Source organism: Ostrea edulis, chromosome 6 (assembly GCF_947568905.1).
Source record: "Ostrea edulis chromosome 6, xbOstEdul1.1, whole genome shotgun sequence".
Taxonomy (NCBI): Eukaryota; Metazoa; Mollusca; class Bivalvia; order Ostreida; family Ostreidae; genus Ostrea; species Ostrea edulis.
Genome location: NC_079169.1, coordinates 36,084,921 through 36,111,246, shown reverse-complemented (window position 1 = coordinate 36,111,246; position 26,326 = coordinate 36,084,921). Strand labels below are relative to the sequence as shown.

Here is a 26,326-nt window from a genome sequence, read left to right as displayed (position 1 = left end):
AATTTGGAAGAGGCAGGAAATTAGGCACATTTTGTGCACACTGAACACGTTTTGTGCAAAATCCTTGATTCTAGGGCCTTCTAAGATGTTACTTGACTAACTCATTCTAAAAGAAAGATTTGGAATGCTTTTTAAGGGAGGTATCATGTTCTTAGTTATTGGAAACAACATAAATTCTAATGAACTTTAAATTTAAATTTTTTTTGGCTCAAAAGTTGGAGGAGGCAGCTGCCTCCTCCGCCTCCATGTAATTTACGGCCCTGACGAGAGTAGACTGGGATCTCTCAATTTCGAGTTGATTTTTTCGTAAATGCGAGAAAAGTTTGATATATTTAAAGAATATTTACTTTCATGTTTGTTCTTAGAAATGCAAGCGTATTTAGCATGGTTTTCATTTCGAAAGAGCTTATAAAGGAAATTGCGGTATATTCTTTCAAATAATTATATATAACGTCGTTTGGTAATCTTTAATCTCGAACCACAGACATGCATGCACGCGCGAATATTTTTCCAGTTTAAGTACGTACTAGCCTATGAAGTACCACATTAATATAAACTCAAATTATATTGAAGATATCATTAATCATTTGAGGATATCATTAATTATTGATATTATTAATCATTGAAGATATCATTAATTATTTGAAGGTATCATCAATTACTTCAATTATTGTGCGCAATGATTAAATTGATGCTCTCATCAAATCAAGTATTGGTCTCATCATAGACGAAGATGTCTCTAATTAAATAATTACTCTCTTCCAAATAATTATTGCACGCATTAATGAATTAAGGATATCAATAATTCAATTGAAAAAAAATTAATTCATTGAATTGATGTGTGTATATAGTGAATTATTGCTCGCTTATTATTTTAGAGCGCATCAATTGAATTGTTTTGAAGACGGCAACAATTCAATAAATGCGCATCTCTTTAATCAAATGTAGATTGTTTTGTTGACTCGTGGTCCTGTGTCAAATACTAGAAAATCAGTGATGGAAGCCTTTACAAAAATTACGAAATCCATAATCAGGGGCTCTGGTGCTAGGACTCATATACAAGTACAGTGAAACTGCGAACTATTTACGTGAGTGATACTTTATGGGTGGGAAAGCCTGTTAAAATGTGAAACTAAGGGCATTGGTTCAGTTTTTCTGGGCGTGGCTAGAGTACCGGAAACGTAATGCGTTAGTATCACCCATCATCTAGCTGCAACATACACAGGGGCGGATCCAGGAATTGCGGTTACGGGGGAGGGGGGCACTTTATGAGGCTGGGGGCCGCCTTGAGGCCCCCAGTGGGTCCAGGGCGAAGCCCTAGTGGGGGCCCAGGGGGCGAATCCCCCGAAGCTCCTGGATTTTAAAGATTTCATAGGGCTTAAAACATGTCTCCTGTTTAGTCTTTTGTACTATTTTCTATCATTTTTAATAAGGTGAAATTAATAAAATGGCACAAATTTTAAGGGTTTTTGAAAAAAAAAAAGAAGTTTTCCCAATAAAGTAATTATAGAAATCAAAAGATTTTGTCATTTATTTCTCCGGGAGTGGAAGAAATTATTGCTTTTTTTTTTTTATCGTTTAGAACATTTTTCTAAACAATATACCACGATTTACGTTAAATTTGAGAATTTTAGAGGGGGGGGGGGCGGCTGCGCCCCCTTAAATCCGCCACTGATACATGCAGTTTCTTTTGCATCGTATGAATAAATGGTCCTAGCTTTAAAATCTGTGACAGGAGTTAAATACACAAACCAAGAGCTTCCTGTGTAAACTATTTTTTTCCCCTCAACATTGACCGAGTTCAATAATCTGTAAAAAAAAAATTTCAAACTAAAAAAGACAAAAATGTTAGGGATCAAAATTCTTGCAATACACACATTATCTTCAAGTTGTTTACTAAGGCATAAGCCTGAAAACTATGAGAGGAGTCAAGTGAACAAACCAGGCGCTCCCTTTGTAATATTTCTTCAAAACTGACAAAGTCCGGATTATCTTCTCTTCTTCTTTTTTTTTTTTTTTGCCAAGGAAAGCAGCATAATAAAAAACGAAATGTTAATGGAAAGGGGAAGTAATTATGTACCGGTAGATATCATGAACAAAGATAGGGTCATGGAATCAAGTTTTTGTACTTTGTAGTGTCAGAGGATTTTGGCAGTAAAATGACTGCCTTCTAATTTAGTACCGCTGATATCCAGATTGACAACGTCACATTGTACCTTTATCTATTAAAAGTTGATTTTAGCAACTGCAGCCAGATAGAGATCCGAGATAGCCCACTACGTCTCTCTATATTGCATCATTTGTAGGTATTTAGGGATTGGAATTATTCTTGAATTATACATGATTTGGTGCTTATCAATTATCCATTTTTTCTCTTTATACGTGTGTCAAGATATACATGCATTTATAGATCAGAGCTCCATTCGAATGGAACGTCGTGCAGCGTCAGTAGAGGTCGCTCGTCTACGCAGCCCTATAAATCCATTGCTGACAAATATGCTCTAAATTGATGAACATGCTTTAAATTTATTTTTTATTTTACATGTTTATTATTACTATTTTATCACATGGACTCGAATTATTATAATTATTTTATCACTTTCATACAACATTTTTATGTTAACCATTTATCTTCTAAGTCCTTCGCCGGTCTTGGTGACGTCTCCATATGAGTGAAAAATTCTGGAGAGAGACGTTAATTAAGCGACCTACACTCAATCTCTTTTACGTTGATATTTATGTTTTAGATATTTATCTGTCCATTATTGTTATAAGAATATGTTTTGTAAAGCACTTAGAGTAATTGTAAAATTATACAATGCCTTATATAAATGCTTCATAATAATAATAATTTATTTTTAAAACAATATTTTTTTGTACTTTATACTTCAGAATATACTTTGCCATTGAAACAGAATTGTTGTGCAGACTTAATTAACGGGGGGTGGGGGTGGGGGCGGGGGCGTTGGATATAAGTACAGACCTCTCATATTGTAATGTTGAATTGACCACTTGACCTTGGTCAGTCTCAAGAGAATAGGACACTCGACTCTCTGGGTCGACACACCAACGAATAAACAGAAAATAGGGATTATATCGTTCTGAATACCCGACTCTGGGTCGACACACCCACGGATAAACTGAAAATAGGGATTATATCAATCTGAACACCTGACTCTGGGTCGACACGCCCACAAATAAACTGAAAATAGGGATTACATCGATCTGAATACCCGACTCTTGAGTCGACACACCCACGAATAAACTGAAAATAGGGATTACATCGATCTGAATACCCGACTCTGGGTCGACACGCCCACTGATAAACTGAAAATAGGGATTATATCGATCTGAATATCCGACTCTTGAGTCGACACACCCACGAATAAACTGAAAATAGGGATTACATCGATCTGAATACCCGACTCTGGGTCGACACGCCCACTGATAAACTGAAAATAGGGATTACATCGATCTGAACACCTGACTCTGGGTCGACACACCCACGGATAAACTGAAAATAGGGATTATATCGATCTGAACACCTGACTCTGGGTCGACACGCCCACAAATAAACTGAAAATAGGGATTACATCGATCTGAATACCCGACTCTTGAGTCGACACACCCACGAATAAACTGAAAATAGGGATTACATCGATCTGAATACCCGACTCTGGGTCGACACGCCCACTGATAAACTGAAAATAGGGATTATATCGATCTGAATATCCGACTCTTGAGTCGACACACCCACGAATAAACTGAAAATAGGGATTACATCGATCTGAATACCCGACTCTGGGTCGACACGCCCACTGATAAACTGAAAATAGGGATTACATCGATCTGAACACCTGACTCTGGGTCGACACACCCACGGATAAACTGAAAATAGGGATTATATCGATCTGAACACCTGACTCTGGGTCGACACGCCCACGGATAAACTGAAAATAGGGATTACATCGATCTGCCGCTCTTGATTTTTCATTGACCATTACAAATTACATTATCTACAAATTCTGAGAATTAAACAATTTTCGAGTATGTACACAGTCATACTTGACTAGTTTTTGGTGACCTTGACCTATTCTGAAGATAAGTGCTGATTGATGAATATGCAATCGGCTAGGTTGATATTGCGTCACTTATCACAGGCACTTGTTTCATACATGAGTCCCCCTCCTTAATAATTATTAAGGAGGGGGGACTCATGTATGAAACAAGTGCCTGTGTCACCTATGCTGCGTCAAAGTAAATGTGTAGCATATAATATGTATATCCATATGAAAACATTTACAATCCTAATGTTTTTGCTTTTGGTATCTTTACGAAGCGTAATGATAGCCATTTCCTCATGAATGCGCTGCAGTTGTGAACAACGTGCGTATGAATCTTGATAGATGTACATGTAGCATGTTCATTTTAGTGGCTGGGAAACCAACAGAAATAAAAGTAAACTGTAAATACAAAATAAATTTCATTTTGTAAATACATGCTTCACGCTGAGATGTATAAGGCCTAATCGTCGACGCGCTTCACGACGTATACGGGTGTAAAGCGTAGACGCTATTATGCCCCCCCCCCCCCCTTTCCCAATCAGTTATTTCTTAGTACTTTTTATTTGTGAAATGTTTGGACAAAAATTCAAGATTTCAAATATTTGTGAAAATGGAGGCATCCGACATTGCAGTGCAAAGTTCTATTACTATTTCAATATTTGTTAATGATTGTACATAAAGCAAAAATCAAAACTAGATACTTAAACTTGTATATGTACACGTTTTGTTCTTATCATTTTTATTAGCACAACAGAACGCTGTAATAAAAAATACCATCTGAAGAGAGAGAGAGAGAGAGAGAGAGAGAGAGAGAGAGAGAGAGAGAGAGAGAGAGAGAGAGAGAGAGAGAGAGAGAGATGCAATCTCCCCCACAAAAAAAAAACAAAACCCCAACTCAATAGTGTATCATAATGTAGGATTTATGTGGTGTTATACATGCAGAAGGTACACTTTAGAAAACATCTTGGCGTAACACCGCTTTGGGTTCTTCATCGTAGCCAATGGATCCTTCAGAAGAACTCGAGTAGTAGGGACCTGTTTGACAAGAAATGGAATTCATAATCACATTTAGTACTGTATGTCAATTTAGACAACCACATGTATTACATATACAAAAATATAGAATGTGTTATAAGGCAATATTTTACGTCGTTTCAAATGGTTTCTTTACAAAATGAAATTAATGATAGGTATTTCCTATTGAGTGTGAACAATGTGCGCATGAATCTTGGTAAATATAGTACAAATTTATTAACGGCTGGGGATATTGCGACAGAAATGAAAGTAAAACGCAAATATTAAGAAAAAGTTATTTTAAAAAAACCCACCACGCCAACATACTTTTCATTTTAAGCCAATCTGATTAAAATCAGCTCCTCGATCCGCTCCTTTATTTCTTTTGATTTGTCGCTACTCGAGTAGCGACAAATCAAAAGAAATAAAGGAGCGGATCGAGGAGCTGATTTTAATCAGATTGCATTTTAAGCGCTACCGCGCTTTAAACATGAATATGCTAAAGGGGGGGGGGGGGGGGGGGGGGGGGGGGGGGGGGGGTAAAGCGTCGTAGTTGACTAAGTTCATTGAATGGTTTGTTTTCGACATCTATAATAATGTTGATAACACAGAACAGTGTGGGCTAACACATTATGATATTTGACCAACTTTTCGTTTTATTTGCACAATAGATGTTAAAAATGATCATTCAATGCTTACATTATCTCAATAAATGCTTTCATACTTTAACTTTTACTTAAAATTCCTATTTCGTATGTGAAATTGACAGAATAGCAGCAGTTGGCTCAGCCTACTCGAGGCCTACTAAAGGCTTGAATAGTCTTATAGTAAAAAATACGATGGAACCTAAATTAGTGGACTGAAAAGCACGGAAAATTACAAAAAGGGATACTTATATAATTTAAAAAATCATTCGCAAATTTATTGTAAATGTAAGTGATATACGCGATTTTCAAAATACATCTAATTTGTTGATAACACGGGAAAAATTTTATAACACGCTTGCGCAATTTTGCGTGTTTTCGGATTTTAACCAAAAATTATTTCCTACAATTTGCGTTTTTAAGTACTTGTATTTTAAAATGGAAGCAATGCAATATACGCATGCTCTTATTCTCGTGTAATTTTCGCAGGGAAATCCATGAAATTAAATCTGTCTAGATAGTAAGATATGGAAGAAAAAAAATCCAGTGAATTTAAAACACAGCAAAATAGAATTATTTGGAATACGTGAAAATAATTCAGGAGCGAATTCAAAGCGGTGTATAATAATTTGTAAATTACTTGATTTATTTTTCAAGAACAATTATTTAAAAAGCTAATTACTCACCATTGGAGTCGCCTTGGTATACCTCTGAACCACCCAAATAACCATACTCATTGGAGTCGCCTTGGTATACCTCTGAACCACCCAAATAACCATACTCATTCGCATAACCACCGCCAGTTGTATATGCATCGTCAGTCGATAAACCACCACCAAATTGGAAACCAGCAGACGAGAAACCACTATCTATCGCTCCTTCAGGAAAACCTCCGAAATCTTGGCCTGCTGCACCAAGAGAGCCCTCCAGAAATCCTGCGTCAGAGGACGAAAACCCGTCTTCGAGACCCACAGCTCCTCCGCCGAATTCTGGGCGATCATAAAGTGGAGAGGATTCAGCTTGCCCGTAGTTCTTGTAACTGGACGAAATCCGCGACCAGGGAGTGTTGTACTTCGCAATCGTTGGACTGGAGTAACGCACAAACGTCGACGACCCTCCTACCATTGGTGCATTGGATCGTAAGGAAGTTGTTTGCACAGCAGCACGTACCGGAAATCTGTTGACACGCAATGAACGAACATATGGCGCAGGTTGCACTCTAACAGATCTGGTGGCAAGGATCCTTGGAGAAAGTATTCCGATATTCCTCCTTGTGTGGATATGATTAATATACCTCGGACGATTAAAGAGATATGGGTACATTTGCCTGTACATATTTATCCTTCTGTACCAGTAGGGATCCCTCAAGATTAACCTTCGATATAGGTAATCGAAATTGTATCTGTTGAGTAAGATTCTAGAGTTTGGAAATCTTTCAAGCCAGCCAGGAACAAGTCTAGGGTCAATCAGACGATATGTGCCGTGAGCATGGGCCAGAGCTGTGGCCACGCTGACCAGTACGAGAACCCTGAACCACATGATAATGTTCTGTAAATAGAACAAAAAATCAAAGATGATTTAAAGAAAAAAAATAGTGTCAATTTCTGATATATTTTGTACTCTCTTGATAGTAGGATATACAAATAACCAACTATTGCTAGGAAACTCCTCTAAGTAGTATGACACAAAGTTAATCAGCAAAGTGAGGAGAAAATTTAACTTTGGTATATGCATAGTTTCTTTCAAACTTATGAGAAATCACTAAAATCTCTGAAAGAAAAATTATTATCCAGGAATTTCATTTTTAAAGATCTAAAAATCCAAGCTAATTTTCGCCAACGAGACACCCAATTCTATGTACAATGAAGGACTTAATTGTTACCTCTGAGACTCCCGAGTCGCGTGGTCCGACTGTGACCATCAAAGGAGGACTACAGATTTATACCGTCATTGTAGAATAATTCATTACGTTTTTACTGCAAATTGCACGTGATTGATACCGTATAGAGTCACAGAGCATTGATGCTTGAGCAGTTTCCGTGGTAAAATGATCATGCTTCTTCATTCACTGACGGTAAACATAATTGTTTTATTCTTAATTTTTGGTAATGGTTTAAATACACCTGATAGGACTTTTATTAGAAACCTCATCGTTTATTCATTAATTTCCACGTAGTATAGGGAATAAGGATTTCAATTATGAAAATGTTCGGTCCGCTTCATACTTTGCTCCATCTTATATTTGTTTAGGCATTGGAAATATGTTTTGATCCAGGAAAAGACGTTCTTGGCCGGTAGTTACTACAATATACATTGTACTGCACTTGCTGAGTCTCTTTATTTCTACACTCAAAGCATTTCACATTACCTGGGTGCATAAAGTACATTTGAATTAGATGTTCTCTAGACTAACTTCTGATACATATGTAAAAATATTCAGATAATCTAAGGTCAAAGTGGAGCCACATAAAGGGTTTCACAGTCGTCAGTAACTAAAAGTTTGATATAGGAACATATATATACACTGTGTGATTATTTGGTCACTATAGTCATGAAAGGTGAATATAACGAACAGTGATCAATCTCATAACTCCTTTAAGCAATATACAGAGGCAAGCTACTGACAAACAAGTTGATGGTACCGGCACGGGCACTGGAAGTTAATGTAAATATATAGTATGTGCAAGTATAAAAAAGGAAGGGTAGGACACTCTTTTTGAGGCAAATTCGGGTTTGGGTTATTGTGGGCGTTTCTCAAACGGCCTGACGCGATGAATCGTTCACATATACCTTACTTTCAATATATGTACGGTTTCTTTCCGTTCCAATGCCGTTCATTCGAAGAAAAAGATGTTTTTACACCTCCAAGTGCCTAAGAATTTCGCTAGACTGCCTTACTTCCGGTTTAATCGCACTGAATCGAAAGGTAAGTTCTGATAGGTCATAATAAAATTGAAGTCTGAATTGGCACACGTTATCTAATCCATAAATACATATGTAGAGAAAATAATTCTCAGGATTATTACTTCATGATGGTGTTAGAGACTAGTGGTTAAGTACATGAGCCATGTTTGTTTTTATAGTTCAAATATTCTTATCATTATTTCACAACCAATAAGAATATGACATAAACTTATAAATGTTTATCACATTGACCAATCACAACTTACCTTTCGATTCAGTGCGATTAAACCGGAAGTAAGACAGTCTAGCGAAATTCTTAGGCACTTGGAGGTGTAAAAACATCTTCTTCTTCGAATGAACGGCATTGGAACGGAAAGAAACCGTACATATATTGAAAGTAAGGTATATGTGAACGATTCATCGCGTCAGGCCGTTTGAGAAACGCCCTCAATAACCCAAACCCGAATTTGCCTCAGAAAGAGTGTCCTACCCTTCCTTTTTTATACATGTACATACTATATATTTACATTAACTTCCAGTGCCCGTGGGTACAGGGGTTTCACCAGTCTCGATTGAAGTCAACATTTCGCAAATTCTACGATCATTATAACGATCTAGTTCGTCAATACAACCTATCATTGGGTCAAATGCTGTTTGTCAGGATTTAGGGCTCACGGCGGGTGTGACCGGTCGACAGGGGATGATTACTCCTCCTAGGCACCTAATCCCACCTCTGGTGTGTCCAGGGGTCCGTGTTTGCCGAACTCTTTATTTTGCATTCCTTATAGGAGTTATGAGATTGATCACTGTTTGTTATCTTCACCTTTCATACAATAGAGTATTGGGTAAATACAGACCCCTGAATATACTATAGGTAGGATCAGGTGCCTAGAAGAAGTAAGCATCCCCTGTCACACCCGACGTGAGCCCTATGTTTTGATCAGGTAAACGGAGTTATCCGTAGTCAAAATCAGTGTGCCAAGAACGGCCTAACAATCGGTAGGAAACATGTCAGACAGCATTTGACCCAATAATAGATTGTATTGGCAAAGTGAGTGATCTTATGTGATCTGCCCCTTACCAACATCGTTCGTCGTTGATGAGCTATCGAGAATTTTTAGTTTCTTAAGAAAACACCTGCATGAACAATCGCAATTTTTGGATTGGTCTGTAGCAATGGTGGTGCATTCAGGACATGCCGGTCCCATTTTGTTTATCTCGTATGCATGGCATATTTCTAGCATCTGAAGCGCACGATTTTCCACCTTGAACACTCGACTTATAATCTACCATCTATCTATAATTATACATGTATATTATAGTGACATTTCCAATGTTTTTGTCTGTCATATTTTCACAAATTGCACTGACAGCATCTCCCATTCCGACAGAAATAAAAGTAGTTCGTGTATATATGGTACACTGATTTTGACTATGGATAACTCCGTTTACCTGATCAAGATTTAGGGCTCACGGCGGGTGTGACCGGTCGACAGGGGATTCTTACTCCTCCAAGGCACCTGATCCCACCTCTGGTGTGTGTATATATATATATATATATATATATATATATATATATATATATAATGAATTTCATATTTAAGAATATGCTAAATTTCCAGTGTTTTTGAATTCGATATCTTTAAAGATGATAGTGATCATTTCCTCATAAATGCATTACACATGCGCTAATCGTTTTATGAAGTTTGCCGGCATGAAGCGTCGCAGTTCACCTCATGTATTTTCAAAATGAAGTTTTTATTTCGTAAATGACACCGTATAAGTGTAAAGTATGATGAATGCAGTGATGAGTAATGAGACCGATGAGAGACATTCCTAGGCATGTTTAATTGCTATATATTCACCTTTATTATCTGTATATGTTCATTAGTTATTATCTTTTGCTATTTCAATGTAATATAATCATTGATAAATTCACGGACGTTTCAACTCGATATAAACGAGTTATATTACAGATTAATAGCATAAGTAATAAAGAGCTAAATTGTTTCTAGTCAATGAAAGCAAAAGGTAAATTTTAACAGGCCGATTTTAGAAAATTACATCATGCTTCCATTCGTTTATAACGTAATGATTTAATTTAAATAGTAACACGCAATTTGATTGGCTTAACGCATTAAAAATAGTTGATATGGTATATGTTATGGGGACACGCCCCCTTAGAATAATGAGAAATACCTGTTAGAATTATTCGCTGTTTACATTAGAGATCATTATGAAACAAGGTGAAAAGTGAATAAATTTCTTCTAATAATGATTTTCAGTGTTATTTTTATCTCTTTAAGATGAAACACTCATTAATGATGTAAATAAATACTTGAGACCCTGATAATAAGGAAATACACACTGTGTGTCCTAGATCATCTATATCCTATGTCGTCTGCTATAAACAGTACAATGACAGATTTTGACTTGTTGGGAGTTGGTAAAAAATGTTGAAATTGAGGATATAAATTGGTACATCCTACGTAAAATTAAATTGGGACACCCTACGTTACAAAATCAAATTGGGACACCCTATGTAAATTCAAATTAAGATATCCTACGTAAAATTGAATTGGGACACCCTGCGTAAAATTAAATTGGGACACCCTACGTAAAATTGAATTGGGACACCCTGCGTAAAATTAAATTGGGACACCCTTCGTAATATTAATTAAATTGGGACACCCTACGTAAAATTAAATCGGGACACCCTACATAATATTAATTAAATTGGGACACCCTACGTAACATTAAATTGGGACACCCTACGTAAAATTGAATCGGGGCACCCTACATAAAATTGAATTGGGACACCCTACGTAAAATTAAATTGGGACACCCTACGTAAAACTAAATTGGGGCACCCTACGTAAAATCTTTGCCTTCATTCTTTTTTAACGTAATACAAACAATCAGGGTATTTCTTTGTAAAATATGTTGTTATGTTTCTGCTCCAAAATTTACATAGTACTTTGTTTTCAATATCATAAAAGTGATCTAGTTTGCAGATTTTAAGAGACTTACCATCCAAAACATACCCTTTCGTATATGTAAATTTGAAGTGAAACACTCAAAAATATTATGTTGTGTGCAAAATATATGTCTTAGATATACCATTATATTATTCTACAATTTCATTATACGGTGTTTTTGTGGAATATTTTTAGAATAGGAAAGTTGAAAGTTTATTGTATGAAAAATATTTTAAACATAAAATCTATAATCTTTTTTACTTTTTAGAAAATGTAATGAATGTGAAATTAAGTTTCCCCATCGGCCCGCATATGTTCACGTGGCAATGTAATTATATGTTCACACTTTCCAAAATCAACAATTTCTTTCGTTTAATGATCTTGACGAACAACATCCGTCAATCGTTAACGCTACCATCCTACCGAATTGCAAATATTTCCTCTTTAGAATAATTTACGTGTCACTGTTAAATATTTAATTTTGTTTATTCTGTTAAAACTGGGAATGTTTTGCGGTATATAAACACCGGCGGTGATTTGTATTTGACCAGCAGATTTACGCATTCGATGTCATCCATCTCAATTCATATCGTAAGGGTTTAGTGTGTACTACATTATTCTGCAAAACGTTTGTAGTATATAACGATCTGTCAACATGCAAAACAGTTTAAAATCAAATGTGATTGTTTTATTTATGGCAAAATGTAGTTTGTCAGAATTAAAAAAAACCCCACCACAACGTACGTGTAATGATATGTAATGGTTTTATATTTGAAATAATAAACATTTAATCAACTGCATGCATGTGAAGGTAATTTAATTCATAGCAATTAATACAGCTATTGCAATCCATGGTAATGGATGTGATGCTTGCAGTGTACTTTTGAGTTCAAAGAATGAGACATGCATGCTAGTCAGAAAATTTAGTGAACTAGTTAGATTGAGATCTTTTGATCTGCATACTGTGATCATTAAATCTTTTAATCCGTGCACTGTGATCGCTAAATCTTTTAATCCGTGCACTGTGATCGATATAAAATTCAAGCTCGTAGCTTTGCTTTATTAAATATTGTGAAGTTGAAACTTCAGACGAATTGTTCCACAACATAGGCGAGAAGTGGTACAAATGAAATGTGTATTCTAAAAAATTCCAAAGAAATATTTAATAAATTTGAAATCGCAAACGTTTTCTCAAATCATCAAAAACATGAGAACGTATGGTTGGTTGGTTTTACATGTATATGGTTTAACGTCGCTCTCGTATGACTCCTCAAAACTTTACAATGACATTCCTCATGATAAATCAAAGAATAGACTTATCAACATCAGAGACAGCTTCTTCCTCAATAAAAATGCAACACGGAAATAATCATATTGATATTCAGATCATATGTCAGAATATATAAAAAGTATGAATAATAGAATAATATTACGATATCGTATTAGACACATTGAAACTAAAGTGCCTGGTGTGTTTATCAAACCAAAAGTGATGTAAGAATGAGATAAGTTGTATGAGGAATATGTATTGGTTCGTGTTGACATAGCCTGTAGCAATATCGTCAGTAAGACTCATTACTACAACTGTATTTTAAACGAACATGGTTTTAATCCCACATTTGGTAATTCAACTTAGTTCCCTTTCCAAAGAAGCAATTCTTCAAAACTATGTTTCAGTTTTAAAAACATTTGATATCGCAGTCAATGGGACAAATGAATATGAGTTACCGTATCTATACCGAATTCCTAAACTTCACAAAAACCCCTACAAACATAGATACAATGCTGGATCAAGTAAATGTTCTACCAAGTCAATATCTTTCCTCCTTGCAAAATATTTACTGCCATGAAGGAGAAACCTCAGACATATTGTGCCACACTATATGCTAGAAGTGGTGTAAATCAAATGTGGACGCTATAAAATTCCAAAGAAATTTTCAGTAAAAGTCACATCAACAGCATGAAAACACAAGACCATTTCTCACGATAGATTAAAGACCAGAGTTTTAGACATCATAGACAGCTGCTTCTTCGATAAAAATGGAACACGGAAAAATTTGTGTCATCGCAAAAAAGTTTGTTAATCACCTCTATGATTTTAGGCACAGGTTTTGCGAAGTTGATGTAAAAAGATGCTGAATTTCTCATTGACAATATTTATGTAGTCTTTGGTGATAGGTCGTCCAACAGTCTGTTGGAATTCCCATAATCACAAAATGCGCTCCAGTATTAGTTGACCTGTTGTTGTTTCTCACGAGGTGGAATTTACTCAAAAGCTTCTACATGAGAAGAGAACTCTCTTGTTATGACCTTCAACTCGACATTCAGATAACTCGATTTTCATCCACATGTCAATTCGATATATCCCAGTGAATTAGAAATATAAAGACTCTACATAGTCTTCCATATCGTCTTCTTATTTGGATATTTTATTGAAAATGGATGTCAACGGCAAACTAACAACACAAACTTATGACAAACGAGATGACATCAGCTTCTCCATCGTCAAATTCTCATATTTGTGTAGCAATATCACATGATCACCTGCATTAGGTGTTTATAACTCTAACTGATTCGATACACGAGATCGTGTTCTGTTCTTCTTAATCAAGGCAGGTTACTGAAAACAAGTTGATTTTACAGGGGTTTGGACAGTATCGTTTGAGGTTTGCATTCGCGAATTTTATAGTCGTCATAATGATGTTTGCAAATACAATTGTCATGAGATCTAACGCTGTCTAACGTGTTTCATACCAACCAAAAGACCGTCTTTGCATACTGACTTTGACTACTGATTACTCCGTTGACCTGGTCAAGATATAGGGCTCATCTCGGATGTGACTGGTGAACAGGGGATGTTTACTCCTCCTAAGGACCCGATTCTACCTTTTGGTGTTACCCTGCTCTTGATTTGGTATTCTTTATAGGAGTTTTGGATTTATCAATGTTCTTTATCTTCACCTTTCATTCATACACTACAATCGTTATACTATTAGATCCTTTTACACGTGTACTTTGATCGCTACATATATATATATAATTAGATCCTTTGATCCATACACCTCGCTCCCTGTACAATTAGATCCTTTGATATGCGCACTTCGATTTCTACAGAATAGGATTCATAATAAGACCATGATTTAAGGGCATCATCCGGACTCGGCCTAGCGTTAGATATTACTGGGTACGCCCTAGGGTAACCATCATCCACCAGGTTGTCACCGCCAGACCTTCGCATTAGATATTACTGGGTACGCCCTAGGGTAACCATCATCCATCAGGTTGTCACCGCCAGACATTCGCGTTAGATATTACTGGGTACGCCCTAGGGTAAACATCATCCACCAGGTTGTCACCGCCAGACCTTCGCATTAGATATTACTGGGTACGCCCTAGGGTAACCATCATCCATCAGGTTGTCACCGCCAGACATTCGCGTTAGATATTACTGGGTACGCCCTTGGGTAACCTTCATCCACCAGGTTGTCACCGCCAGACCTTCGCTACACATCCATGTATGTACTACGTGTCCACCACTTGGATAACCAACCTCCACCAGGTTGTCACCGCCAGACCTTCGCTATACATCCATGTAGCCATACATGGAAACCTTCAACAATTCTGTTGAAACATAATGCACCCAACCGGGCTGCTGTACAATACATAAGTACACGAACGAACAAACAGTGATAATACTAACGTTTAACTGTTCTACACTGTTTCATACAACAAAGCAAAGAAATGTAACAACATTAAGAAAACGCATTACTACTTTTTAAAAGACATTAAAATTCATGGCATGTGCACGTGACAAAACTACCGTATACAGTTGGAACTTACTAAATACTACAGAGCAGTGTTTCTAAGTGATTTTAAAAAGAGCAAGTTAAATACTTACAATTCTAAAGAATTAAGAGCTACTGTCATTATCTTAGGTAAAGAACATGAGTTATGGTACGCTACTTAGAATCGTTAGTATAAATGTATTTTCTGCAAAGTCAGGTTATCTATTTTCAAAATATGTTTGGGACAGAAAACCCGCTGCTAATTTTATCTACAGTCTTTATAATACTTCGGGAGCAACAGTTTTACTAACACAATCAATATAAGCTTTTAACATTTTGCTCTCGTACACATGACCTTACCGATGACGTCATTCAATATCTTAATAGTCATTGTATATATTAGGCTTTGTTTTATAATGAAATAGATAATGACTGATATTGAATACATACACGCTGCTAACCTTTTGTTTGTTACAATTTGATTGGTTAATTACAAAACTGTAAATTTAACGGATTCATCAGTATGGAAATGAAGCCATCCTTTGGAAATAATGAATCGTTAGACGGAAAACGACAAAAACCTTGACCAATTTGAGAAGTCACTAGGTGCAATAGTTACACGGTATATAATTTAATTCCGAAACCGTATCCAAAAGGATGTAATATTTTACTTTCCGATTCTCTAAAGCTGCAATAATATTCTATGAACTGAAATTGTTAAAGTTTACCCCTTTGTCTTATTCATCCATTTGTTTGAATTTTCCACAATGCAAAATATTTTAAATCTAAGTGATGATACATGTATAAGTAAATGCTTTATTTTAATTGATAACGTCAGTACACAGAATGAGGGATGTTTGAATGCATGGTTTCTTAATTGATGATGGTGTATTATTGAATGTTTGAATAAGTAACATTTTCGGGTTACTAATGATGCACAAGTTTACCAGACAAAAACAATATAAAATTCTTAAACGGTGTACTAAGAAACTGACGAGTTCAACTATTATGAATGTTTAATGTTGAAAAACACAACTATGTCAAGGCAAAAAGAGAAGATTGATAAAGGATATTTACATTCCAGTAAAACATACACATTACACGTATATGAAATATACAATAGAATATAAACATGTACACAACACGTATTATGTAACTTACTTCATGATGAATATAAAGATATGTAATTATTCATTCATAGTTTTAGCTGACGTTCATAGGGCATTAAAGATTATACTCTGTACAAAGAAAAATTCACTCGTTCATACATTCTATCAAACTTAAAGCCACTTATTGGGTCGCCTATATCCTGTTTATGAAATGGCTAATAGATGTTGGCGCATATGACGTTACACATAATGGCGCGTAAACTAGCGAAAGAAAATATGCATATCGCAAGATTTGAATTTCATCGCTTTCAAACTCGAAAACTACGCAAAATATTTCATTTAAAACACATTTAAAGTAGTTTTAGGCATAAAAAGAATTAATTTTATAGTTTCAATATTTCGTTCAAAATCCCTTTCCAATTCTTCTAGTTGATCTTGTAAATCCTTTTCTTTTTTTGATCTTTGCTTTTTGATGTGACTTGCATATGAAATTGTTTTTGATCTGATTTCCATCAATAGGGTCTCTAAAAATAGTTGTTCATTAATTATAAACTGTATGTCTGCTGCAGGAATGTCTAAAACTGACTCTCTTTCATATACGGGAACTGCGTATTGTTGTTTTATTTGATCAATATGATTATTAATACATTTAATATACTCAATGTCTTTTAAAAGTGAGTTATTAAACTTCCATAGTCCCTTCCCATGTTTGAAATTATTTAATTTAAGTGATATATACACTGGAGACTATAAATGAAAAGAAAAAAGATCTTGAAAATATACGAAATCATAAGGTCAATGGTTGTATGGTACGTTCCCGGGCTAAGTGGATAAATGAAGGAGAAAAGCCATCTAATTATTTTCTCAACCTAGAGAATCGCCATTTTACAAATAAAATCATTCCAAAAGTAATAATTGTAGAAAATGATGTACAAAGAGAAATAATCAAACAAGAAGACATTCTGATGGAGGTGGAAATTTTTTATAGAAACTTATATTCGAGTAATAGAAATATAAATGAAAAAGCAGATGGTAAAATATCTGATATATTAAAGGATTTTAGTGTTCCTAAGCTATCTGATGGAGAGAAAAAATCAATAGAAGGATATATTACTCACAAAGAAGAATCTATAATCTTAAAGGATATGTCAAATAACAAAAACCCTGATAGTGATGGCTTCACAGCTGAATTCTTTAAAATTTTCTGGAAAAAAATTGGATTTTTTGTCGTGCGATCATTAAATTATGGATTTGACCAAGGAGAATTATCATCAACACAAAAACAAGGAATTATAACTTGCATACCCAAAGAGGGAAAATCAAAATTCTCTCTAAACAACTGGAGACCAATTTCTCTTCTCAATGTTACATATAAAATTGGGTCAGGCTGTATAGCAAGAAGAATAAAAACTGTGCTTAGTAAAATTATTAGTAATGATCAAACAGGTTTCATACCTGGAAGGTACATAGGAGAAAACAGTAGATTAATATATGATCTAATGAATCATACAGAAACAAATCATATTCCTGGAGTGTTAGTTATGATAGATTTTGAAAAAGCCTTTGATTCTGTTTCTTGGAAATTTATAAAAGATACTTTGCAATACTTTAATTTTGGACCTTATTTCTGTAGTTGGATTACAACATTTCACTATAATGCGGTTTCATGTGTGACACAAGCAGGCTTTTTATCTAATTTCTTTAAACTAGGACGTGGTTGTAGGCAAGGGGACCCACTATCACCTTACATATTCTTATTATGCGCTGAAATTTTGGCTATAAAAATTAAAAATAACAGAAGTATAAAGGGAATTCTAATCAATAACACAGAATATCTAATGTCACAGTACGCAGATGATACATCCATTATCCTTGACGGATCAGAGGTTTCATTGAGAGAAACCTTGAAAGAACTTGATGAATTTTATAAATTATCTGGTCTCAAAATAAACCGAGATAAAACTCAGATTGTATGGATAGGAAGTAAAAAATATTCAGATGAAAGATTATGTTCTGATATGAATTTCAAATGGACAGCTCGATTTAAACTACTAGGAATCCATTATGATGTGGATTTAAATAAAATTTTGAAATTGAACTATGACAAAAAACTTGTGAAGATTAAGTCAATTATTGACCAGTGGAGTAAACGAAAGTTGACTCCAATTGGGAAAATAACTCTAGTGAAATCACTCCTAATTTCACAACTAAATCATTTATTTATTGCCTTACCAAACCCAAAGAATGCTTTCATAAAAGAACTTAATACTATTTTATTTGAATTTGTCTGGAATTCAAAATCTGATAAAATTAAAAGAAAAGTTGCCACACAAAAGTATGCATATGGGGGACTAAAAATGGTTGATCTAGATTGTTATATCAAAGGACTAAAGTCGACTTGGATAAGGAGATTGGTTATGGAGGACAACTCAAAATGGAAAAGTCTCCTTAGAAATAATGTAAACTTGGACAAATTAATAAATACAGGTTCAGACTATATCTTACAGATAGTTGAAAATGTAAAAAATGACTTTTGGAAAGATGTCATGGTGGCTTTTAAGGAAATTCAAGAAAAAGTTGTCATTAAATCTTGGGAGGACTATATGAGCCAACCTTTATGGAATAATCATAAGTTCAAGATAGAAAGTCAGTCCATCTTCTATAAAACATGGTATGATAAAGGAATAAAAAATGTACATGATCTACTTGACGAAAAAGGAGAAATTATAAATTTTAAAATATTTAAAGACAGATTTAACCTACAAATGAATTTTTTAACATATATGGGTATAACACAAGTAGTAGCCACAGATATGAAAAAGTATAACTTTACAAATAAAGCATCTGTGCAAAAACCCCTTATTCCCTTGAATATCAAACTATTTGTTTTAACAAAGAAAGGGTCGAAACCTATGTATGATACTCTCAATAAATCAGATGCTATACCCACAGGAAAAAAGAAATGGAGTAGATATTTCATTACCTCTGATAACCAATGGAAGGCAATCTTTTACCTGCCATTCTTGACTACATTGGATTCTAAATTATTATGGTTTCAATACAGAGTTAACCACCACATTTTAACTACTAATAGCTATATGTACAAATTAGGTAGAGTAGATTCTAAACTATGTACCTTTTGTGATAGGGAAGACGAAACAATTTACCATTTACTTTGGGATTGTCCAAAAGTACAACAATTATTATCAGAATTTATCAGATATTGCAATTCAAAGGAGATTGAAATAGAATTTGATGTCAAAACTTTTATATTTGGTGATACAAAACAAAAACATTTCAGGTCATACAATGCATTACTTATAATAATCAAAAAATATATATATAGGAATAGATGTAAAAAAAAATCAGCTAACACTTAAAGCCCTTATAAATGATTGGAAACAATTGTATCAAATCAACCTGGATAGTTATAAGGAAAGAAATGAATTAGATAAATTTAAAATGGACTGGGAAAAATGGTCTCCATTAGTCAATTGACTCCCTCCTCCCCCCCCCTCTCTCTCTCTCTCTCTCTCTCTTCTCTCTCTCATAAAAAGAAAATGAACATTATAATATATATATGTACGCTTAAATATATTCATATTCTTTTGTATCTACTTTTGTGCAAATGTATGTCGATTGAGTGAAATAAAAAAAAAAAAAAAAAAAAAGAATTAATTTTGCTGAAAAAATGAAAAAGTTTAGAAACATGCGTTGTGTCCTTTAACGACGGAGAAGCAGAAATCATTCCGTTTGTCATAAAGTTGAGTTATTAATTTGCTGTCAACATCCATCCTCAATAAGATATCTAAGTACGACATCCATCCTCAATAAGATATCTAAGTATGACATCCATCCTCAATAAGATATCTAAGTATGACATCCATCCTCAATAAGATATCTAAGTACGACATCCATCCTCAATAAGATATCTAAGTACGACATCCATCCTCAATAAGATATCTAAGTACGACATCCATCCTCAATAAGATATCTAAGTATGACATCCATCCTCAATAAGATATCTAAGTATGACATCCATCCTCAATAAGATATCTAAGTATGACATCCATCCTCAATAAGATATCTAAGTACGACATCCATCCTCAATAAGATATCTAAGTACGACATCCATCCTCAATAAGATATCTAAGTATGACATCCATCCTCAATAAGATATCTAAGTATGACATCCATCCTCAATAAGATATCTAAGTATGACATCCATCCTCAATAAGATATCTAAGTACGACATCCATCCTCAATAAGATATCTAAGTACGACATCCATCCTCAATAAGATATCTAAGTACGACATCCATCCTCAATAAGATATCTAAGTACGACATCCATCCTCAATAAGATATCTAAGTACGACATCCATCCTCAATAAGATATATAAGTACGACATCCATCCTCGATAAGATATCTAAGTACGACGAAGGTGTAGAGGACTCTGTGGTTTCTTTTATTTCCAGTTCACAGGAATATATCGAATCGACATTTGCATAAAAATGGCTATTATTAATAGATAAAACGTTGTCGATATATATAAATGTGGAGTTGAAGGCCACAGCAAGAGATTTTTCTTCTCTTGTAGAAGCTTTAGAATAAACTCTGCTTCAAAAGAATCTAAAAACAGGTCAGCTAATAAAGGAGCACAATTCGTGCCCATACATTCATGTCAATACATATTTACCAGTACATGGACATTTCAATCTTTGAGAGTTATCTCCCTTAATTCAAATGCTGTATATGAAATATGTCATTGCAGTAATATGTGCACTATAATATCTCAGGGCCGTAAATTACATGGAGGCGGAGGAGGCAGCTGCCTCCTCCAACTTTTGAGCCAAAAAAATTAAAATTTAAAGTTCATTAGAATTTATGTTGTTTCCAATAACTAAGAACATGATACCTCCCTTAAAAAGCATTCCAAATCTTTCTTTTAGAATGAGTTAGTCAAGTAACATCTTAGAAGGCCCTAGAATCAAGGATTTTGCACGAAACGTGTTCAGTGTGCACAAAATGTGCTCAGCGTCTGGGGGCCTGGGCGGCCCCCAGACCCCCGCCTAATTTCCTGCATCCTCCAAATTGAAGGTTAATTTACGGCCCTGATATTTATATAAACATACACTGAGATGGAGGTATTTACTATCATACATGACATTTAAACTCTCACTCTTCTCTCAAACAATGCTATTAGCTATATACATACTATCAAAACATGCTGATAAACTTAACACTATTGTTAGGTCTGAGGGTCTAAAAATGTCTTTGTCAATATCAACTTTCAATGATGCCAAAACTGCTCAAAGTAAACCTGTCCCAAAAACTATCAGGATTCTAACTGAACAAAATTCAGTGTGCAGCAAGACCTTTCTGTTTTTACACAAAGCGAGGAAGGAGATGGGTTTTGGAAGTTGACTGAAATCATAAGATGTGCTTTTAATTTCATATGTACTCACCATATTTATTAGAATATCGTATCATCTATACTTATGAATTAACAAATTTTGGCAATAAACTCAGAAATGCTTGCTCCAGATTTACTGCTTGCACCTTTATTATTGTTCCATATGTGGGGTGAAGTCCGTAAGCTATAATAGAATCTTACTTGATTAGTAAATGTCGTAAAATGTATTTAAAACCTACTTTCGTTTTCGGTTGACTACCCTTAAATAGCAAACATGAGAGTACAGTGGTTTTGTCGGACCTATGCTAGTATTCTTTTCTCTTTTTGATAACAACTTAAGATAATAAGATATGAAGTAAATCCGTTGTTTTTCGATCCTTGAGTTTGATTTTACAGAAGAAATTAGTTTCGATAATTTTTTGATAAATGAAATATACCTGTTCGTTTCCCCAATCCGTGAGTTTAGTTTTGAATCAGCCTTATGGAAATTTCCAGAACGAAGCCCCAAAGGCATTACATCACAATAGATGCTTAGGTTTACAACAAATCGCGCATTCTCAGGCCTTTCCGGCAAGCCAGTTACAACATGATCAGCATAAAATTGTGTGCATGTAGTTGTTCAGTGTTAGTTATACTTATAATTGACTAGACCCATATTTATCATTTTATGAACATTTATGATTATATCACTTCAACGAAGGACACCCCCCCCCCTTCCGAGACTAACGATCTGACACATCGATGAATTTTTTGAGATACAATGTTCATCTGATATTTTTTATGTTTTTCCCGTGATTATAGAAGTCACTGTTACGACTTTTCGTAAGAATTTATTAACAGTTACTAATGTGTACAAACACATGGATAAACACAAAAAGTTTTTATTTTGGTTGAACATGTTTGGTGATGACACAAATGTATGTAATAAGTCGGAAACTGTCCAATATGTCAGATATCGAATGGTCCGCGGCTATTCTGGGGAGTTTTCGCCTTATAACTATAAAGTTAAAACATTTTACCGAAATTAGGCTGTACACTACCTGACAATGTCCAAGAAATCAGGCCACTGTTTACAATATAGCAGTTTTTCTGTTTGTCATCCATATAGTGCATTATGTTTTCGATTTTTGCGTTTGACGAGAAGAAACGACGTGTATTCATAATTTTGCCCTTAAATTATCACACTGGACAAAAACTACCATTATAAACACATTCGCAATACTGAGTTTCAAATTTTGAAATTAAGAACGACCATTCATTTTGTCTTTGGTCAACTATTCGGCATGACGGAATACAATTGCATTCGTAAAATCATATTTTCAATATGGAGTTAGATAATTTATGTTACACAAAGAACATTGAATGTGGAGCTGCAAGTGACTTTCTGATAATCAAGTTTTATTTACTGTATGATATCAATAAATATAACAAACCTACTGCACGCAATTATTCAAGAATTGTTCTTAAATTAATTTGAATTAAAGATATTGTCCAATTCATGTACTCAACAAATCAAACACGCATTAAAAAAGTCCTTCCTCTATGCAATATTATTTAATTGTGATATCCCTCGCATGCGCAGGGTTTCATTTAGTATAATATAAGTTAAAATACACTGCTAGAATTCGAAATGATAATACTGTATAGCTCAGCAAGGGGTAATTCTACTAAGTCAAAATGTTAGGTAGTGGAGAGTTTGGGAAATGATTAAATCAAAGAATCTTAACGATTACCACTGTAATAGCAATTACTGAATTTGGGGTGCAAATATTGGGTTTTCACTGAAAAATCGGGGAAATATGAATATTTTACTCCAAAATTCCATTTCGCCTCAATTTAAATTTGTATAGTTTAAATACGTTATGAGTACATGAAAAGACCTGTTATTTTAATTGTAAATAACTTAAAATTAATATATTTGACCAAATCATCCATATTTCTAGGCTTCAGCGATTTTTCACTAGAAAATGATATTTACCCCCCAATTTTTCTTACATCAATTTTTGTTGTAAAAGTTTTTATATCAATTCTACAAATCCGATCCTGTAATTTGAGTTTTAAATAATTTTGACACCAATTTGTTTTGATATAATTTTCAGATTTCCGTGATTTTACCAAAGAAAGAGAAACAACTCTGAAATCATTAGAGGAAAATAATGATTAGCAATGTTCACCTCCGAGAAAACACATCGAACAGTATACAATGTACCTACATCTGCCGCTAAAAAGCACACAAAACGAATGCTGAGACAGGGGAATCTACGAAAAATTTGACCGGATTTTAATGGACTTCAAGTTGAAGATATCGCCTTACTCCCAAAAACACACAATCTTGATACCGCAACTAATTAATAAACCGTTATTAAAACTGATTAATCATACATGTAAATCTTGTATCACATCGCCAAAATACCAAGTTAGGGTCGAGTCGAGGGAATTGAGGTACGTGGATGACAGAAGCATTCTTTTTGAAACATCTGAAAGTTTGAAAGCAGTAACATGAAATCAGGGTGATTCAAATACATTTATTTTGCATGTGTATTTTTGATTTAGAGTGTATTATTTTATCTATTTATTTCGGTGCTTTTCTTTTGGAAAATTATCTATATGTACTTCACAAAAAATAAGAATTTTTACGGACTGTAACTTTTTTTCCCGTAAGCACACGCTTATATATGCATTACAGCTAGAATGCATAAAATGTCGCATACGTCGCATCGTAGTTTTATTTCATGAGAGAGAGAGAGAGAGAGAGAGAGAGAGAGAGAGAGAGAGAGAGTCTCCGAGGTAGCATACCCATTGAAGCAATTTATTTTGATGATACTCTTAAACCAAACTAAATGCTGACTTTAATCGAGACTGCTGATGCCCTTTTAACATCTACGTGTTTGTCAGTAGCCTGTCTCGATTTAAAAACTGATCATACTCAGAACAAGCTCTTGCGTATCGAATAAGTTGAGAAACATAAACACCATAGGCAGGAGATAATGGAATATTGCTACATAAATATGTGAAGTTGACGATGGAGAAGCCGAAATCATCCATTTTGTCAAAAATTTGAGTTGTTAGTTTGCCGTTCACATATAATTTCAATAAAATATCTAAGTATGAAGCAGAGGTAGACGACTCTGTGGTGTCTTTTATTTCGAGTTCACAGGGATATATAGAGTCGACATATGAATGAAAATTATTATTGTCGTCGATATATCTAAATGTCGCAATGAAGGTCACAGCAAGAGATTTTTTTCTTATTTCAACTTAAGAGTACGTATGCGTGGAATCAGAGTGGTGTATAACAAAGACATTTTTTGGATGACTGATAACTAGATATGAATATTTCCGTTTTCCATTTTTGTTGAAGAAGCAACTGTCTATGATGTCAAAAAGTCTAGTCTTGAAATTATCATGAGGAATGGTCGTGTGAAGTGTTGAAAAGTCATGGTTTTTGATGTTGTTAATTTGATAAAAACTCTGTGATTTCAAGTTTACTAAAAGTTCTTTAGAATTTTTTAAAATCCACATTTGATTCACACTATTTCTGGTATGTGAAAAGTGAAGATAACGAAGAGTGATCAATCTCATAACTCCTAGAATCAATACAAAATAGACATATGAAGTGGCAAAGTGCGTTTGAAGTTTCTCCTGCACAGCTGTTAATATTCTCTTGAGGAGCAAAGATAGGGACTTGGTAGAGCACTTACTGGATCCAGCAATGTATCTTTGTAAGGGTTTTTATGTAGTTTAGGAATCCAGTATAGGTACCGTAACTCATATTCATCCGACCCATTGACTGGGATATTAAATGTATATCTAAAACTGAAGCCTGGTTTTGATGAAATTCATCTTTTGAAAGGGCAGTCGGAGTATAAGTACGATTACCAAAATTGAAATTGATGCCACGTTTGTTTAAAATACAGTTGTAATAATGACCCTGACAAACAAGACAATATTGTTACAAATTTTGTCCCCTTGAACCAAAACATAATACACATGTAACCCATCTGATCCTTTTATCACTCTTGGTTTACTAAACACAGAAGGATAAATGGTACGTGCTTTTGTTTTGACGTGGGTAATGCGGGATTTTGATATTTCTCTTACACTTTTAATCCATTCCGACAATGTATCAAATTCCTTTTCGTATTTAGCCCATCGTATGGCATTATCTTCCACAGAATTCATAATAGAGATGAAGTTCTGTCGTCAATTGAAAGACCGAGGTTATCCCTATTTAGGGCCTTTTAGAATAAGTGATTTTAGGTCCTCATTTTCAACTATATCAACATCACTAGTAATGACATATCCAGCTGGACTATAGTTGAAAGAAGACGAAGAACAAGAACATGTATTTGGATTAAGTATAAGATGGTTTTTATCTACGCACTGCAACGTTTGTTTATAATTAAAAAGTTT

General features: G+C 34.7%; 1 protein-coding gene across 1 annotated transcript; it reads right to left on the bottom strand.

Annotated features, from left to right (window-relative positions):
- Positions 1–4,968: 4,968 nt before the first annotated feature.
- On the bottom strand, positions 4,969–7,686 carry LOC125646325 (uncharacterized). Its single transcript, XM_048872555.2, has 3 exons — positions 7,605–7,686; positions 6,409–7,270; positions 4,969–5,099 (listed from the first exon to the last, which is right to left on the bottom strand). The coding sequence occupies exons 1-3, from the start codon at positions 7,641–7,643 to the stop codon at positions 5,017–5,019; spliced, it is 984 nt and encodes a 327-aa protein (XP_048728512.2). The 5' UTR covers positions 7,644–7,686; the 3' UTR covers positions 4,969–5,016.
- Positions 7,687–26,326: the final 18,640 nt, after the last annotated feature.